We start from the raw sequence: 20,599 nt of genomic DNA on the forward strand, positions 1-20,599 counted from the left end.
AAAAAAGTGTACATGCAAGAGAAGTCAAGCCATAATCATGGTAACTTCTGTGAATATAGGAGTGTATCAAAGAAATCTGAACAACCCTATTTTTAAAAATTTGCTAAAAGTTATCGTGGGAAAATTTACCGAGATTTAGTGTGCAATTACTATTTTAATATGGGACATTGGAAAAATAAATGTCCTGTTTTGGCTGCAAAATTGAAGTCTAATCAAAAGACTAAGTCAAATGCCAATTATGTTACTCCGGCATTAGTGACTGAGACTACAACTACTTCAAATGATTTGGGATCTGGTACCTTTGTGGAGAGGGAAAATGTAGCTGGTGGGTCAAAAGTTGAAGTTACAAAACACTTTGCTCCTTTTATTACTAAGGGTTTTGTTTCTTTGATTAATTTTGAGGATAAAGTCCCAGTTAAAATCTTGAGGGATACAGGGGCTTCGGAATCATTTATTCTTGAATCTGTCCTGCCGTTCTCTGATGAAACAAGTGAAGGGAGAAATGTTTTGATCAGAGGAATTGGATTACAAACTCTTTCTGTTCCTTTACACAGAGTGAAGCTGACTTCTGAGTTGGTGTGTGGAGAAGTAACCCTGGGAGTGCGTCCATATTTGCCAGTAGATGGTGTTATGATAATACTTGGAAATAACTTGGCTGGAGGTAAAGTGTGGCGAGATGTAATTCCACCCTCTGTTGTAGTGTCTACACCGTTGATTGAAAAAATTGTAAGTAATACCAATAACAACAATCCAACAAACACCAATAACAAAACTCAGAACCCAAACGTCCAATCTAGGAAAAGATGAATCAAAACGGGAACTCCTCCAGTGCGACGGCGATCTCCCATAACCTCCATATCCCGCGAGTTCTCCGGCAGACACATACGCAAACGCTAACAAACAACTGCTCCGCCCGCCATTGTTCCTACGAGTCCCTTTTGAAGCCCCTTGATTTAAACCAGATGCAACACCTCATCAGCCAATCACCTGCAGACAGCCAGTCACCTGTAACTTGGGAATAGACACACAGTGACTCACTGATACGTCACAGGTGTGCATAAAGTTTGGGATGTCCTGTATAAGAACTGATCGTCCATTTCTTCTTTTTAGAAATGGGGTCTTTTCGGGACTCTGAAATGAAACAATGGCACATTACTCTGCAGTAAAACGCTGCAGTAAAAAAGTTTCATATGAGGTATGTATATAGCATGAGACGTCTTATATACAAACTGATTATTGTTTTCTTCTACTTATTAGAAGCCATCTGAAGTAGAATAATACAACATTTCTTCAAAACGGTGTAGTAAAAATTATTAATATGAGGTGTACATATAGTATGGGACGTCCTGTATAAGAACTGACCATTCAGTTCTTCTACTTATTAGAAATGGGGTCTTTAATGGCCTCTGAAACAGAATAATGTCCCATAACTCAAAAATGCTGCTGTAAAATAGTTTTATATGAGGTGTGCATATAGTATGGGACATCCCATATACAAACTGACGATTGTTTTTTTTTCTCTACTTATTAGAAATGGGGTATTTATAGCCCTCTAAAGTGATACATATTTCAAAACGCTGCAGCAAAATGGTTTCATATGAGGTGTACATGTAGTATGGTATGTCCCCTATAAGAACCGGCTATTGGTTTTAACTACTTATTAGAAATGTGGTCTTTATAGCCCTCTAAAATTTAATAATGTCCCATAACTCAAAAATGCTTCAGTAAAATGGTTTCATATGAGGTGTGCATATAGTATGGGACGTCCCATATATAAACTGACCATTGTTTTTTTTCCTACTTATTAGAAATGGGGTCTTTATAGCCCTCTGAAGTGTAATAATGTCCTATATCTTAAAAACGCTGCAGTAAAATTGTTTTATATGAGGTATGCATATATTATGGGAAGTCCTCTATAAGAACTGACCGTTCATTTATTCTACTTATTAGAAATGGGGTCTTAATACCCCTCTAAATTGATTAATGTCCCATATCTCGTTTTCTATGAATCATGCAATGATTTGAAAGGTAGAAAAATATAGTAATACAGAACCGTCAAAGACACCAATAAATAACAGGAATATTAAAGCAGATATACAAAAATAAAATCTCAAAAAATATCATTATATCTAGACGAAAAGCCCTCTGAAAACGCATTCCCTCTGTGTTGTTCCTGCAATTACCGTAATCATAGTAATACACGTGCACCCTAATTTCAATCACGTCTGGCTTGACCGTGTTTTTCTGAACCGCAGCTGGCTTGACCGCAGTGGCTAGTTAAAACCTCTGATTAACGTGGAAAAGATAAATTTTATCGCATGTCGCTGCGTTGCGAGTAGTTAGGGCACGGTGAAGAAGACTGAGAACACCAACACCACATTTATTCAATAAAAATACTAATGAATCTTACTTTTATGTTTAAAACCCTCACTGACATGTTTCTGCTATGCACTGTAAAAAATTTCAAGCGGTTTCAACTAGTTATTATTTAGTAACAAGTTCCACAGAAATTTTACGTTTTTTTTTTTTTTTTACGTCAATTTCTGACTTCAAAGTGTTATCTGAATTGTTATTTTTTTAGTTGGCTCAACCTTTAGTGAACTCATTTTATAGTCCATTCAACTAAAATGTTTTAATTGGTCAAACATTTAGAAGACTACAGCAAGTTGTCAATTAAAATTTAACTGTTTACTCTATGTGTTTTATATGTTTATATGCACCTGAGGGTGCTGGATTTATCGATCGGAAACTTCTGAACCAAGCGTGTTTGAAACATCATATTAGCCCAGGTACAGTGTTTGATCCACTAAACAGATGCGTCCTTTGTGGAAAGAAACACATAAACATTGTGCTAGATCCTGGTCCCAACAACAAACTGAATAATTTGCAGCTGCACACATTTCTGCGGTCCTTGATGTGCATGAACTGACAGAGACGTTTGATTATGAAATCATCAGCGAAGCCCCTTTGTTTCACACTGAGGTGATGCTTTTTAATCAACTTCCTTTAGTTAACGTTAGTTAATGCATTAACTAACATTAGCAATACGTTTGTTACCGTGTTTATTTATCTTTGTTAACCAGCTCAGGCAAATGTTAACAGATACAACTTTTAATTTTAATAATGTCCTATTAGTAAATTTTGAAATTAACATTAACATAACAAATTACTAATGTTAATGCATGCTTTAGAAGTACTGTGTAATGAACCTTGGTGCTGTATTTTTTGTTGGCAATTTGACATGCAGTTTTCATATGCTACACACCTGGCCCACCCAGTTTTATGTAGGCCCACCCACTTAAACATTTCTGGCTACGCTAGTGGTTTGCACACTCAGCAGGGATAAATTAGAAAGCATGATTATGGGAGGAGCTGCTGTATGACATCACTGCAGGTTAGTGAAATTATTAAGTGAAAGTGAAACTAAATTAAACAGATGAGCTGGAAGTTTTTAGGAACATCAACCTCTTTATTCAAACACTGAAACTATTGATCACATCTGATATTCACTCATAGGTAAGTGATCCAAGGAAGAGCTTGTTCAGCACTTTTGAATTCTGAAGTAGAATCAGAATATTAGAATAGACTGTAAGGTTTTATGTCTGCTCTAAAGTCAAAACTTAAAGATTAAAGATTTCAGAAACAAAGTACATGAACTTCAGACAGAATGGACCAATAAAGTCCAATAAAAACTACAATTAAAACACAAATATATTATAATACATTAACACATTACACCTAGTGTTTGCAGGTATTTATTTTGTGGTGAGGTAAGTTTTGTGGGCTAATTGTTTGAAAAATATAAATTTCACCCTTTTTGTTGTTGTCTTTCATATACAGAAGGAAACTTGTATTATAATAATGTTGTAAAGAACTGTGTTATACACATTATATTCAGTTTCAGTACTGTAATTCTAATTAGCACAGAACTGACAAATCAAATACTTTGAGAAACACATTGACTTTGATTCAAAACAGTAATTATTAGTTTATTTTTTATGTAGGATCTCTGTAATTTCAACTCCAAATATAAAATTACCTCTGTTTTGTTATATTTGCCACTGTATACAAATTAAACATGAGCACGGATATAACCATGAACTGACTTTCAGTTTTTCGAAAGGGAAAATACACAAAGTTAACCCACAAGTTAAACCAGTTCACAAGACTGAATACTGAATACAGTCTTCCCCTCCACATTAGATCTACTCCTTCTCTTTCTTTGTTTAAATCTGCTTTGAAAACCCATTTTTATTCTGTATGTTTTAATTCTGTTAGTGGGTGTACAATTTTATTTGTCCCTTTGTTTGTCTTGATTGGGTATGTTTTTACCTTGTTTTATATTTGATGTACAGCACTTTGGTTGCAACTCCTGTTGATTTAAATGTGCTTTATAAATAAATAAACTAAATAAACTAAACTAAACTACTTATATTATCATTACTTATCTTTTCAGTCATGGCATCCTCCAGTGGTGCACTAAATGAGGAGCTCCAGTGCTCCATCTGTCTGGATGTGTTCACTGATCCAGTCACTACTCCATGTGGACACTACTTCTGCAGAACCTGCCTAGACAAGTTCTGGACAAGCACACAGACCTGCTTTTGTCCATCCTGTAAAGAAACATTCAGCAGAAGACCTGCTCTCATGATTAATACAAACAGGGGTGTCATAATGGGTGGGGAGGTTAGGATGATTAAAAGGGCCCTGGTCAGAGAGGGGGGCCCCGGAAAGCAACCTCTACTAAGGGGGACAGACCAACCCAAGCTCCTCCGAACGCGAACTCTACCAAGGGGGACAAACAAACCCCCGGTCCCGGTCCCACTCCCCCGAATGCGATCTCTAAGGGGGAGAAACCAACCCCCGCTCCCCCAAATGCAATCTCTACAAAGGGCCCAAGTCAATATGCTATTCAGGGGGCCCAGAAACCATAGTGGCACCACTGAATACAATGCTGAGAGTGTTGCACAACACTTTAAGGAGAAGCTCAGTCTAGGAAGACCTGAGGTATTTTGTGACATCTGTGATGGAAGAAAGCAGAAAGCTGTGAAGTCCTGCCTGACGTGTCCAAGTTCTTACTGTGAGACTCACCTGGAGCCTCATCACAGAGTCCAGCGTCTAAAGAAACACAAACTGATCAACGCTGTGGAAAATCTGGAGGATTATGTATGCAAGAAACACGAGAGACCTCTGGAGCTGTTCTGCAGAGATGATCAGATGAGTGTGTGTCTGTCCTGCACTGAAGGAGACCACAGGAGTCACAACACTGTTCCTATAGAAGAGGAGAGTCGAGAGAAGGTCACAAACATAACACTTTACAGACCAAATGAAATGCCTCTTTCTTGTGTAGTATATATATATATCTATATATATATACATACATACAGAAGATGTATATATGGAAGGAAGACATCCAGCATTTTGGAAATTAATACATTTTCAAAAAAATCCCAAGTACAAAAATGAAACGAGAAAACATCCATTCATTTTGCCATCTTCTGCATAGTCATTTCCAAGTAATGGGTAAACAGCTGCCACTCTGATGATGCAAACATACAGTGGTTCAGAACCAAAAAAAAAACAAAAAAAACAGTATGAATACAAAACCAGTGGGGACAGTGGGAGGAGTGGGGGAGCAATTGAACCCGGGTTCAGACCAAGCAATCGAACCAAGTGTGAAAGCACCATAAAAGACACAAAACAACCATTTTGAATTCATGGGGTTTTAAAATGGTTTCCATATTCAAATAAAACTTTTTGTCAAAAGATGGAATGCTAAATTCAGTCATTAACGTCTTCTTCTGTTTACTGTATGTCCAATCAGTTGGTTAAGAAAAAGACAGACATGCAGCAGATGATCCAGTACAAAATGAAGAAGATTCAGGAGATCCAACACTCAGTAGAACTGCGAAAAGTAAGTGGAAGTAAATTTATTTATTTGTTTAAATTGATTATGCATTATAATATATTGCTCAAAATAAATGATGGGGACACTTAAATCATACATTTAAATCAAGTTTAAAATCTTATACACATTGTATAATTAGTTGAGAAAAAAAATTATGTGACAATTGTCAATGGAAAGCAAAATCATCAACTCAATAGGGGCTGGATTCAAAATCACACTGAAAATCAAAGTATTTACAGGCTTGCATTAATTTGCAAGCCAAGTCATTGGCTCCCACATGCCTGTATGCACTGCCGACAACGTCTAGACATCATCCTAATGAGATAGAGGATGATGTACTAGGGTATCTCCTGCCAGACCTAGATCAGGGCATTAAGTCAAGTCAAGTCAACTCACCATTATTTATATAGCGATTTTTTACAATGCAGATGGTGTCAAAGCAGCTTTAAAGTATTAAACAGGGAAAATAGTGTGACAAAATAATGTGCCGTTCTCCTATGGCCAGACAAAACCAGCAGTTTAATTCTAGGCTGCAACAAAGTCAGATTTTGCAGAGGACTCATCTGGTTCCTGTGGCCTTGTCCTAATGGCTGTCTAGGTGACAAGGTCTTCGGAGGGGATCTGTGTCTGGGGCACATCTAGTTGACATGGCGGCTTCAGATGCTCCGATACATAATGTCCCAGAGGTCCTCAGTTGGCAGGTCTGGGGAATGTGAGGGCCAGTCAATGGCATCAATGCTTTCATCATCCAGAAACTGCCTACACACTCTGGCCACATGAGGCCGAGTATTGTCTTTCAGCAGGAGGAACCCTGGGCCCATTGAACCAGCGTAAGCTCTGACAGCATTGGCTAGCACATGGAGGTCTATGCGACCTCCATCAACCATCATTGACCCACCGCCAAACCAGTCATGCTGGATGATGTTGCAGGCAGCATAACATTCTCCATGGCATCTCCACTCGTTCACGTCTGTCATGTGCTCAGTGTGAATCTGCTCTCATCTGTGAGGAGAACGGGAGGCCAGTGGCAGGCCTACCAATTCTGGTGTTCTCTGGCAAATGCCAACCAAGCTGCTTAGTGCTGGGCTGTCAACCCTCACGCTACCCTCATGGAGTTGGTTTCTAAAAGTTTTGGTTAGAAACATGCATAGTAGCCTGGTGGAGGTCATTTTGGAGGGCTCTGGCAATGCTCCTCCTGTTACTACTTGCACAAAAGAGCAGATACCGGTCCTGCCGCTGGGTTGTTGCCCTTCTACAGCCTTGTCCAGCTCTCCTCATGTAATGGCCCTTTTCCCGGTACCTCCTCCATGTTCCATGTTCTTGAAACTGTGATGGGTGACACACCAAACCTCCTTGTGATGGTACATACAGATGTGCCATCCTGGAGAAGCTGAACTATTGGTGCAACCTGACCAGAGAATGGGAGTGGAGTGGAGCAGCAAAATATTTCCCCTCCGCACTCCAAGCATTCAATAATCACTCTGATCCAGCTCTGCTTCACCATTTCCCGCTCCTCGCTCAACTGATCAAAAATGCTGCTCCGCCTTCACGCCATGACGAAATTTGAAGCAAAAGTATTTCAGTATGCTTTAAAGTATCACAAAGTTCTGTTAAGAACTGATATTAAACTAGTGCTGTCAAACGATTAATCGCCATTAATCGCATCCAAAATAAAAGTTTTTGTTTACATAATATGAGTGTATACTGTGTATATTTATTATGTATATATTAAATACAAACACATGCATGTGTATATATTTAATAAAAAATATGCTGTTTATGATAAATATATTTATATCTAATATAAAATATAATAATATATAAATGTACATGTAAATATTTTCAAAATATATACTGTATATGTGTGTATTTATATATACATAATAAATAAACACAGTACACATACATATATTATGTAAACAAAAACTTTTATTTTGGATGCGATTAATCATTTGATAGCACTATATTAAACGAAAAATATATACATAATTCTAGAAGAATCGTTTTAACCTGGTTTATTGGAACACTACAATTAGCAATTAGTTAACAATAACTAACAGGAGTTTCTGAACTCCTGAATGCTTATATGTGAGATGTATAGATCTGTACATTATGTGCGAGCTTGTGTGTTGTACACGTGTGCAGTAATGTAGCAGCACATTAGTTTAGAGCGGAGATTAACTATCTGTACAATAAACTGTTTAAAACGTAAATTCACCCAATCAGTATTGAATATCCACAAATAAACATGCTTAAGATATACAGTAACCTCCCGCACTTGCCGTCATTATAATCTTCACCTTCTTTCTGATTTGAGTGATCCACATATCTGTCAAGCTATCTAATGATGTTTAATGCATAAATTCTTGATAAAAAGCAGTTACTGTATATTATGGGTTGTTGTCATTAACGGGCTAGTTCACCAAAAATGAAAATTCAGTCATTAATTACTCACCCTCATGTTGTTCCAAACCTGTAAGACCTTCGTTCATCTTCGAGACACAAATTAAGATATTTTTTTTTGTTATCAACATTTTTTATTTTTCATACATAACATCCCAAAAAAACAAACAAAAAAAACAGACACATACTCAATATCTCAAAGTCCAGTCAAAGGGAGGGAGAGAGGGAAGGACAAGAAAAACACAAAAGTCACTCCTTTATACAGTCACGTATATCAAAGAGAAAGCACTGCCAAGCATCAATGGTAGAAGGCTTGGCCCCATTGATTCGTGCTGTTGGACATTCACAAGTCACTATTTGCAGGAGGCTACGGATCCAATATGTTTTTCCACACATGTGCGGTGTAAACCAGTTTTGTATTATTGTCTTCTTCGCAGCTGTAAAACCAGCAAACAACATTCTCTTTTGTATTAAACTTATACAGAGACCAGAATCATCATTAAGAAGACACAAACTTGGATTAACAGACTAATCAATATGCAGTAAGGATGATAAAACCAGGTTTACATGTGTCCATAGACTGATGACGACAGGACATTCCCAAAACATATGCAGAAAAGTACCTGATGATGTAGTATTACATATATGGCAGTTGAGATTTGGTTGTAGTTTCATTTTAAATCTTTTGTAAGGAGTTATGTATGCTCTATGAATGACTTTGAAGTGAATAAGACAATGAGCCAGATTTTTAGATGTTAAACTGAGATTAGACCACACTCTCTCCCTGTCGACAGATAAATTAAGGTCAGATAATTCCCTATTCCAAATAGTTTTAATAGAAAGAGGTTTTGTAATGCAATTAATAATCTTATTATATATTAAAGAAACAGATGGCCGACCAGCAGATGGTGCAATCCAGTCCTGCATAGGATGAGAGGAAATGAGAGAAGACCAAGGAATGCCATACGCTTTGAGAGCAGAACGTAATTGAAGAAAGACAAAATATGCGGATGCTGGTAGACAAAATTTGGTTCTTAATGTCTGAAATGAACATAGGCCCTGGTTATCATATATATCACCGCACGTGTTTAAACCTAAAGAGGACCAAGAGGGTTGGATAAATGGACGATTTCTGCATACAAAATTAAAATTGTGCCATAAAGGCACCAAAATTTGAAGGTTCCTCCTATCCGACGTTCAACCGTTTTTCCAGATTTTAATAGAGTTGGCCACAACCGGACCAAATTTATAATTATCCCCTTTTTTTCCTGTGCCAGTAAATAAAATATCTTGGAGTCTATTTGGTTTAACCTTGTCAGCTTCAATCACTCTCCAAGAAACTGTAGATTGAGGATCAACCCAATTATGAAGAGCCTTAAGCTGGAATGACCAATAATACAGTTCAAAATTTGGTACAGCCAGTCCTCCTGCTCTATTAGGATTTTGTAATGTTGTAAGTTTAATTCTGGGGCATTTATCATTCCAGATAAATTTAGAAATTATGGAGTTGATCTCCTTAAAGTAACCTGGAGGGGGAGAAAGTGGTAGCATAGAGAAAAAAATTAAATCGAGGTAACAAATTCATCTTAACAGTGGAGATTCTTCCTTGGAGAGAGACTTTAAGATTCTTCCATCTTTGAATGTCATTTTTGACCTGGGTCGACAAACGCGTATACGCGTTTTGAGGCAGATTTTCCTGATAAGGCCGACATGAGCTTGAATTACTCAGCCATTTTTGATCGTACAGATAAGAGCAATACACCATTCGAATCTGTAAGGGGTCTACTTTTATTTGTGTACACTCATAATAACAACTAAACTTTGTGCTTTTGAAGAATAAAGAAAACAAACAGGGTGCGTTCTCAGTCTTCGTCTCCGCGAACTGCTTTTTGAAACACGTCACTAAAATGAACTGTACCTCAGCAAATACTTCACACAGAGACATGAGAAATATATCTATAGAAAGCTTGACATGTCTACTGTTAAATGAAGTAAGTCTGACCGAAAGGACCAGTTTGGTCCTCCTTGATCAGACTATGAATTACCTTCTCCATACGAGAAGCAAAAACTTTAGCATAGATTTTTCGATCACATGGGATAAGCGAAATCGGTCTGTAGCTGGAACAATCTAATGGGTCTTTCCCTTTTTTAAGAAGTAATGAAATCAGTGATGCTTTTTGACCTCTATGAAATACCCCATGTTCAATTGCAAAATTAAATGAATTAAGCATAAGTGTCCCTACCAAATCCCAAATTTCTAAATATAATTCAGGGGGGAGACCATCTAGACCTGGCGATTTGCCATTTTGAAGGCTTTTTAGAGAGACGTGAAGCTCCTCCAAACTTAATGGGGCCTCCAAAGATTCTTTATCCATCTGTGAGATCCGAGGCAGTTCCAATTGATCTAAATACTGCTTACAAATTGGTTCATCAAAATCTGTTTCGGCTTTATACAGATTCATGTAAAAACCTTTAAATATGTAATTAATTGCCACAGGTTTCGTGGTGACCTGATCATCCGATGATTTCATTGCGCTAATATATGCCTTGGACTTGCATTCTTTCAACCTAAGGGCCAATAAATGACTAGGTCTCTCTGATTCAAAATAATATTTTTGCCTAGTTCTATGTAAAATAAATTTCGCCTTTGAGTGTGAAAGTAAATCATATTCTTCTTTTAACGAGGAAAACGGTGTAGCCTGTTGCTCAGTAAAATGTTGTTTTTGTAGGTTTTGCAATGATTGGATTTTATTTTCTAATTGTGTAAACTGGTGAGTTTTCGCTTTTGCAAGAGTAGAAGAGAAAGATATACAGAATCCTCGTATGGCACACTTAGTTGATTCCCACATTATTTGAGGATCCACATCAGAGGGCATATTCATTTCAAGAAATTCCTTAATATATTATTTTAGTGAAGTAATGAAAGTCTGATTACTTAATAATGATATGTTAAAGCGCCATCTAGGGGACTTGGCTTTAACATCGGAAAGAGGAACACTGCACAACACAGCAGAATGATCAGATAATAAAATTGGTAATATAGAGATGGAGGAATTAGACGAAATTAAAGATGGGCTGAGAAATATGTAGTCTATCCTAGAGAAAGTCTTATGTCTATTAGAAAAAAAAGTGAAGTCCTTAGCTTTAGTATTTTGAATTCTCCAAAGATCGATTAAGTTAAGCTCCGTGATAAATGTATTCAGTAATTTAGAGGATGGATTGGCTGTTGTATCAGATTGAGATTTATCTAAAGCAGGATTTATGACAGCATTAAAATCACCACCCACTACTAATGGGCAGTCAGTCTGCTCAAGTAATGTTTTGGAAATCTGTGTAAGGAACGCACTGTCTGTCTCATTCGGACCGTAAATAGAGACCAATGCTAACCTATTATTATATATTTTGCATCGGATAAAACAAATCTACCCTTCTCATCACTACCAAAGTGTTCAATTGTTAAATTTAACTTTCAGTTAACAAGGATAAGCACCCCCTTAGTTTTATTTTGAGCGCAGGAAAAAACCGCTAATTTATAATATTTATTCTGAAAATGTGCCACGTCAGATTGTTTTAAATGCGTCTCTTGAATTAGGGCACAGGAAATAGATTTATGGTGTAAATATTCTAACACATGGGTTCGTTTAACAGCAGAATTTAAACCATTCACATTCAGTGATAAAATATTTAGAGTATGCATTAAATATTCATAATCCCAAGATTGTATTCAATAAATGAAAAAAAAACAGAAGCACTTCCATAAACGCTGATGCGCATTTTAGATACCAAACCTCCTAGATGAAAAATCCCTTTAGAAATAAAGTAAAATAAATAAAAGTATAAATGTCTGTTGTAAAAAGTAAAAACAACATAAAAACCTGAACAACCAACAACCATAAAGGAACAACTCAGACCGCACATTACCGAGAACATAGGTCTGACTGAGCAACAAAAATAGTGATGGTTCGTGACCGATCCACTCCTACGCAAGACATGTCTCCCGAAAAGGCCCACACAGCAAAACAAATATTTTTTTAATTAAACCTACTCTCAATTAGTCCCCTCCAAAAAAAAAAGGAGTGTCAGTCTTACGAGCAACAAGATCGTTGTACCGGATATATAGGGACAATATATCAGTAGTAGAGAGGAGAGAGAAAAAAAGAAACAAAAAATAGATTTAGCAAGCGTCCATGTCCATCCTACCATTTCCCCCTACTGGGCAGCTAGAACCATGTCCATCCCAGCCATCAAGTTCCTCCCGCTGGGCCGGAGAGACAGCGGCCGCTGTTCCCCCGTCGCCGCCCTGCAGAGCCGCGGCATATGTCTTCTGCTGAGACAGGGAGCCGATAAAATCCTCCGCTTTCTGAGGGGAATCTAAGCTTTTCTGTTCCCCTTTGTGCCGTAGTTTAAGTACCGCCGGATAGATGAGGAAGTGCTGTCATCTTCTTCAAAACCGGACCAAATGCCTTTCTCCTGATCGCTGTAGCTGGACTAAAGTCGGGAAAAAATAGTAGTGTGACATTGTTCTGTGCGCATTTCACCGGATAAGCCTGCCGAGCACCCTTCAGGATATCTGATCTGTCATGCCATCTCAGTACACGAAAAATAAGAGTGCGCAGCCGATCGGAGCCTCTCCCTCCATCATACACGCGGTGCGCCCGGTCAATCTCAATGTCACGGCCCCTCAAGGAAGGAATCCACTTGGGAAGATTAATTCTGAGGAAACCAGCCGCGTCGGATCCCTCAGCCCCCTCTGGCAGCCCCACCAGTCGTACGTTGTTCCTCCTGCACCTGTCCTCCATATCCGTCATCTTCTCGGTGAGTCGCTCCAGCTGATTTCTTACGTCCGTGACTGCCCTCCTATCCTCACGTGCATCTGCTTGAACAGAATCAACGCGGTCACGTGTCTGCTTCGCCACGGTAGCTATGGCCTCAAACTCCTCTCTTAGCTCTTTAACAGATTTGTTGGTCGCTTGTATGTCTTCACGCAGTTTGCGCAATGCTGGAATCAGTACAGAGTCCATCGCATCTCTTACTGCCGAATTCACAACCGAATTCAAAGTGTTTTGCTGTTGTTTAAATGCTAGTTCAATACGGCTAGCAATAGCATCGTCGAGGTCTTCTCTGGAGATGGCGGAATCTCTGAATTTTTTCTTCATTGGCGATTGCTCAATCTCTCTTTTCCGATCCCATTTGTCTGCCTTAGCACTCATGATGGGTCCAATGCAGAGTGGTTAAAATTTTACTGACAGGATCATACAATATGTGGCAAAGTGAGCAGAGCGAAAGACTAAGCTTGCATCACCGTCGAAGGGTCACGTGATCCCCCCACAAATTAAGATATTTTGGATAAAATCTGAGAGCTCTCTGAACCCCCATAGACAACAATGCAACTGCAATGTTACCAGTTCCAGAAACGTAGCAAGGACATCAATGAAACAGTCCATGTGACGTCAGGGGTTCAACCGTAATGTTATGAAGCTACGAGAATACTTTTTGTGTGCAAAGAAAACAAAAATAACAACTTTATTTAACAAGTCTCCTAACTGGAAGAATTAACTGGATCTATTAATATCCCTGAAGTTTAATTGATGATATACTACAATGATTAAGCATTCCCTTCATTTTTTGGGCAGTGTATTTCAATCTGATTAATAAAGGTTCTGAATTAAATAGATAAAACATATTTCACATAACAAATGGTCTGTAGATGAGAACATTTTCATTTTTGAGTGTACCCTTTAAATATACAGTACATGTAAACACAACATATGATCCTGATAATTGTTCTCATTCATCAGAGGAACACAGAGAAAGAGAAATCAGCCAGAAATCAGCTCTTCACTGATCTGATCAGCTCCATTGAGAGATGTCAGTCTGAGCTGCTGAAGATGATGGAGGAACAGCAGAAAGCAGCAGATAAACAGGCTGAAGATCTCATTAAAGAGCTGCAGCAGGAAATCACTGATCTGAAGAAGAGAAACACTGAGCTGGAGCAGCTCTCACACACTGATGATCATCTGCACCTCCTACAGGTCTGTCAACATCGGTCCCATCACTGAGAATGCAGAATATTATTGGTCAAATGCTCTTTTGACAAACCTGATGAGCTGTTGTAAGCTACATGATAAGATAAAGGTTCTAACATTACTGTAGGTTCTAAGCTTTAGAAATCATTCGGAATAGAAAGAAGCAGTAGTAAAATCACATTAGCTAAATGAGTTAAGGTAAGATACTACAGACAAAAACATTTACAAAAACAAAACAAATTTAAAACACTTTTATGTTTATTCAGTGCAATGTATTTATTTGCATCTGTAGAATTTTGTTTATTACTTTTGTTAGTTTTGTTTCTATATTCTGAAGGGTTTTACAGAAGTTTTGTCCATATACCTGATTTTATATGTATTTTTATTCGTAAAAGCATGGTGAAAAAGTATTTTCTTCTGGCTGTTGACAATATTTATGGAGTGATTAAAATGGAAATCCAAAATTTTATTTGTAAAATCCTTTAACTCTAATACGTCAATAATATAAAACAAGAATGTGGAAGCTATATCTTTATCCAATGTCCTCAGATTTCTGTTTTGGATATTTCTACAATTTAGTGTATAGTTATTTAGACAATGCATCATTTACATATTTAAATATTTCAGAAAACTTGTAATACAGATGATATTTGCAGTTCTTTGGGGGACTTAAGCTGATATCCATACTTTGGATACCCTAATCACCTGGGTGTCTTGCCTTAATTGTGGTAGAAAGCTCCTGCATAAAATATTGTTAATAAATGAATGAAACATGCTTAGTTAAAATAATTAAAAATAGAAGAAAAAAAAAGATATTTAATAGTCTTCTCTCTCCTGCTGTAGATATACTCATCCCTATACAGTCATCCACACACCAAGACTGAGATCAGTATTGATACTGATGTGAATGTGCTCCCTCTGCAAAGAGCTCTGACTCAACTGAAGAAAACACACAAGGCTCTAAATAAACAACTCAGTAAAACAGGTATCAAATACAGTGCTCTTATGTCACAATACCTGTCTTTGGGAGTATCCTCGAAAAACTGTCGGTAATGACTTAAGTGAAAGTAAACAGTTGAGAAAGAAATCGAATGTGTATCATTAAATTGGATGCACAGTCTCTTAAAGTGACCGCACCTAATTTACAAGCTGCTGTCAGTGACAATTAATACGAGAAATTTAATGGGAGAAAATCCCTCACAGCTCTTTACTGAATTATTTTGTAGTTTTAACAAGAATTAATCTATATTTATTTTAAACATTGAAGACTATGCAATACTATTTTACATTTGATTATTCGGTTTCTGTGCCTGGACACCTACAAACTTGAAAAAACTTAAAGGTGCTATAGAATGGAAAACTGTATTTACCTTGGCATAGTTGAATAATAAGAGTTCTGTACATGGAAATGACATACCGTGAGCCTCAAACACCATTGTTTCCTCCTTCTTATGTAAATCTTGTGAATAAAAAAGACCACTGAAAAAACAGAAGTTCTGCAGGTATTGTGAAGAAACAAGCGAGGACAACAGCGAAAATGGCAGATCATGGAAATAAATGTTATGTTCCAGGCTGTGCAGGGATGTGAAGTGCAGGGATGGGTTGGTGTCTGTATTCAGAAAGGCACACAGATAACGTGTTCTAATAAAATACTGCGAGCCACTAAAAGGACATGGTTAGCTCCTTGCTAGTGGTAGCCTGTTACATTTCAGTACATAAGATTTCACTTACCACATAAACAGTGTAAGGAGAGATGACTGAGGATGATGGCGAATGATTTACAGATCTTGTAAAATGTGTGGTAAGTACTGCCGCCCCATAGTATAAACAGAGTTTGTGCGATTGCGAATCTCGAAAGCGAAAGTGAAAGTAAAAAGCAATCGTGCATTTGAAAGCAGTTTCAGTGCATTCAGTGAAACAGCCAATCAGAGCAGAGCCGCACTGTGAAACAGCTAATCAGAGCAGAGCTAAACATTATTATTCATGACCCTTCCAAATAAGCCAATGTAAGGTCTGTTTTCGGTTCTGTTTCATGTTCTTGTTTTCATGTCTTTATTTTGAAGTTTAGTCACGGTTCCTGGTTGTTTCATGCTTCCCTTTCCCTCATGTCTTCATGCTATTGGTTCCCTTGTACATTGTGTCATGTTCTCATTGGTTGCTTTAGTCATGTGTCTTGTCTCTGATTGGTTTGTTCATGTCATGTGAACCTCATTGTTTGTTATAAGTAGCCAGGTCGTCGCCTTTGTTCTTTGTCGTGTATTAATGTTGTAACCTGATGTTGGTGAGTCTAGTCCGTTCATGCCATGCCAAGTCTGTCTCTGGTCAAGTCTGTTTCAAGTCTGTCTTTGTTTGGATTTTGTTTGTATCTTGAATTTCACATTTGTAAATAAACTGCACTTGGGTTCTTCACTACGCTCACCTTCAGTGGACTCTTTACAGCCAATAACAGACTATTTCATTCTAGGGAGAAATCCTGGGGTTGTAAATGGACATGTAAAACTGTTTCTGGATAATTTTTGCCCTTACTTAAGCCACATACCTTCTATGTAGATATCAGAGAACAATTTATAATATTGTATCAATGCATTCTATGGCACCTTTAAACATTGTTTATTTTGCATCTTGGTTCTATTTATTTATTTGCGCTATTTACACAATTTCAAACAGGGCCCACGGATACAAACTGCACTGGGGCCCCACATACCCCAGCTACGGCCCTGAAAATCAATGCAGTGACAAATTACTGCCTAGTTGATTAAACATGTTAGTTATTTTAAGTGTACATTAACAATAACAAGTGTTTTAATGTTAATTATTTGTATATTATCTGTATATTGTGTATTTTAATGTATATTATATAATGTTAGTGTTTTAATGTATATTATTTGCTTTTTGTAAACAATTAGTTGTGTAACGCATTGACAAATTACGCCGTTAAACTTAGGAAGTATTTATTCAGTAAATCTAAACAAATTCAGTGCATACTGTTGCCATAATTTTATTGTGTAGATTCTATAGGTTTGATTTTACGGTGAAAAGAGATATAATTTTAGTAATAAATAAATAAATAAATAAAATAAAAAATAATATTTTTTTTCTGAAATATTCCTATATAGAATTCATCACATTTATATTGTCATCTGTGTTCACAGGGTTGGGATGGGCTCCGAAGTATGCAGGTACAGTGTGACTGACACCATTTTCTCCAATACACTTAAAATAATTTATAATCTGCTTTATAAACATATGAAAATGTTTGTTCTGAAGTTCATTGATAATGTTTGATCTCTCATCTAGTGGATGTGACTCTGGATCCTGATACAGCGAATCCATATCTCATCCTGTCTGATGATGGAAAACAAGTCAGTCTTGGAGATATTGAGCAGGACGTCCCAGAAAACCCAAAGAGATTTGATGACTGTTGTGTTCTAGCAAAGCAGGGATTCAGTTCAGGGAGATTTTACTATGAGGTGCAGGTGAAGGGAAAGACTGGGTGGACTGTAGGAGTGGCCAGAGAATCCATTAACAGGAAAGGGGGCATTAGCCCGAGTCCTGAGGATGGACTCTGGTCTATGGTATTGATTAATCAGAGGCAGTATATAGCTTGTGATAACCCAGCAGTTGCTTTCTCTCACAGAAAGACACCTGAGAAGGTGGGATTGTTTGTGGATTATGAGGAGGGTCTGGTCTCTTTTTATGATGTGGGCTCCAGCTCTCATATCTACTCTTTCACTGGTCAGACTTTCACTGAGAAACTCTATCCATATTTTGTCCCAGGCCTAAATGATAAAGGTAAAAACTCAAACCCGCTTATAATTTCACCTGTCAGTTGAGACAAAGTGATTTCCCTGAAATATAGGAAGATGACATGTAAATCAAAACCAAAAAAGGAATTCACATCCCAAAATGAAAATGTATATTTATAATTAATTTATATTAATGATAATAAATGAGTGTATGGGCCCTATTTTAACGATCTAAGCGCATGGTCTAAAGCACACGGCGCAAGTGCACTCAGGGTGTGTCCGAATCCACTTTTGCTAGTTTAACGACAGGAAAACGGTCGGCGCGCCCGGGCGCATGGTCTAAACCGGTTGTCCCTATTCTCTTAATGAGTAATGGGTGTTTTTTGGGCGTAACGTGCAATAAACCGATCAGAGTCTCATCTCCCATTCCCTTTAAGAGTGAGTTGCGCTTGCGCCATGGGATATTCGCTATTTAAACGGCGGAATTTTAAGGCGCACAGACTGAACGCGTCTCCAGAGAGCAAACGGATCTGCTCATGCGCAACGTGATCAAGTTCAATTCAAATTCAGTCTTATTAAAATATTTTGTCATAATATGGATAGCCTACTTTATGGCGTCAAATCTATGCCATTAATAACCGAGCGCACCACTTATGCTGGCGCGTACTTGTCCTCTGCGCGTGATCATCCCCCACATCATCGCGCTCGATCTTCTCTCACCCGCTCGCGCGAACACTTCTATTTTTGTCAGTCGTGGGGCGGGGCTTGCTGTTTTAATTGTTATCTCTAACGCCATTGGTTACTTCCCCTTTTCCGGAAGTCAGCTGTGATTGGACGCCTGTGAAAAGGTCTATCTGTCTATCAACAGACCAGATGCAAGTTGTCATTTATTTATTTATTTTTATTTTTTATAAATATAAGTAGGGTAAAGTGCAGAACCCTCTTACAATGAAAGAATATATTACCATCAACCCCTAAAATTTGACATAGTAATACAAAATATATTAAAAAGTTTATACAGCAACTCTTGCTTATTTATATGAACAAATAATTTATTCATCCAAAGGTCCTTTGAACCAATTTGGGATTTACAGTCATGTACATTTACAATTTACATTTATGCATTTAGCAGACACTTTAAAAGCAACTTACAATGCATTCAGGTTATACATTACTGTTATTTTTTTATCAGTATGTGTGTTCCCTGGGAATTGAACCCATGGCCTTTTGCACTACTAACACAATGCTCTACCACTGAGCCACAGGAACACTTATTATGTTTTACAATTATTTAATGGACACTTCTCATATTTTTGAGGTTGTATATAAATATGGTTGGGTAAGCATATAGTGGTGAACTACAACTAATTCAGCATATAGCAACAAGTTGACTATTAGCTTTATATTATTTTATTTTCATTTTGCAAAGTTAATATAGCCCAAGCTTTATGTTGTATGAAAATTTCAAATATAACCTTTTTGGTAGATTTACCATGCTAAAAACCGTGGAAACGTGTCATTAAAATCTATAAAAAAGGGTTTATGCAGATTGAGGCTGATGTATGGGAGGAGAGCCTCAGTAGGATTCGATCTTGCTCTATTAGTTCTAGGCATCAGTTAATTCAATGTAAGGTGATGCATAGACTGCACTATTCAAAATCTAAATTGCACAGAATTTTTCCTACTATCTCTCCTATTTGTGACAGGTGTAAATCTGCAGAAGGCTCTCTGACCCATCTCTTTTGGACATGTCCAAAACTATACGATTTCTGGTGTGACATATTTGAATGGTTCTCGGATATGTATGGTTGTGTTTTACACCTGATCCAGAAATTGCATTATTTGGTTATTCTATTTCTCTGTTAGATCATAATGTGTCTGTACAAAGTACAATCATTTACAGAATGATTATTGCTAAGAGTGTCATTCTGAGGCTGTGGAAATCGGACACTGTTCCTCAGTTTAAGACCTGGTTGAACTATCTTACTGGAATATTGCATATGGAAAGAGACCGGTATGGAGTTATTGGTAATCTTAATAAGTTTTACAGTATATAGCAAACATTTCTAGATCATTTGGACCAATGTAATGCTGACTCTGACCAGAAACGTAATGCTTAGTATCTTGTCTGCCCCCTATTGAGTGCCTAGTCATTTTTCCATTGAAACTGTTTGTATGCCCTGATTGTTGTTCTCAAAGTCTGTTTTTTTTATTTATTTTTTTTATTTATTGATTTATTTTTTAATCATTATTATTTCATGTATTTTGTTCTTTTATTGTTGTTGTTTATTGTGCAATATAAAACTAATAAAAATACTTATAAAAAAAGGGTTTATGGTCCTGTTTTATCTTTGTAACATCACAAGATTGTAATCACTAGTAATCACTAGTAAACGGAAGAATTTATGTTAATTTATGTTAATAAACTTTTATTATAATGATGTATTCTACTGACAGTGCATGCAATTCATTTTCATTAAAACAGCCATGTTATATTTATAAAAAAAATAAATGAT

The 20,599-nt window shown here is 37.3% G+C and overlaps 1 protein-coding gene across 1 annotated transcript; it reads left to right on the plus strand.

The window, feature by feature from the left end:
* Positions 1–3,454: 3,454 nt before the first annotated feature.
* Positions 3,455–20,273, plus strand: LOC131531504 (zinc finger protein RFP-like). Its single transcript, XM_058762299.1, has 7 exons — positions 3,455–3,516; positions 4,457–5,298; positions 5,825–5,914; positions 14,110–14,343; positions 15,181–15,322; positions 17,490–17,516; positions 17,635–20,273. Exons 2-7 carry the CDS (start codon positions 4,459–4,461, stop codon positions 18,168–18,170), a joined length of 1,869 nt encoding a protein of 622 aa, XP_058618282.1. The 5' UTR covers positions 3,455–3,516; positions 4,457–4,458; the 3' UTR covers positions 18,171–20,273.
* Positions 20,274–20,599: the final 326 nt, after the last annotated feature.

Source organism: Onychostoma macrolepis, chromosome 23 (genome assembly GCF_012432095.1).
Source record: "Onychostoma macrolepis isolate SWU-2019 chromosome 23, ASM1243209v1, whole genome shotgun sequence".
NCBI classification, from domain to species: domain Eukaryota; kingdom Metazoa; phylum Chordata; class Actinopteri; order Cypriniformes; family Cyprinidae; genus Onychostoma; species Onychostoma macrolepis.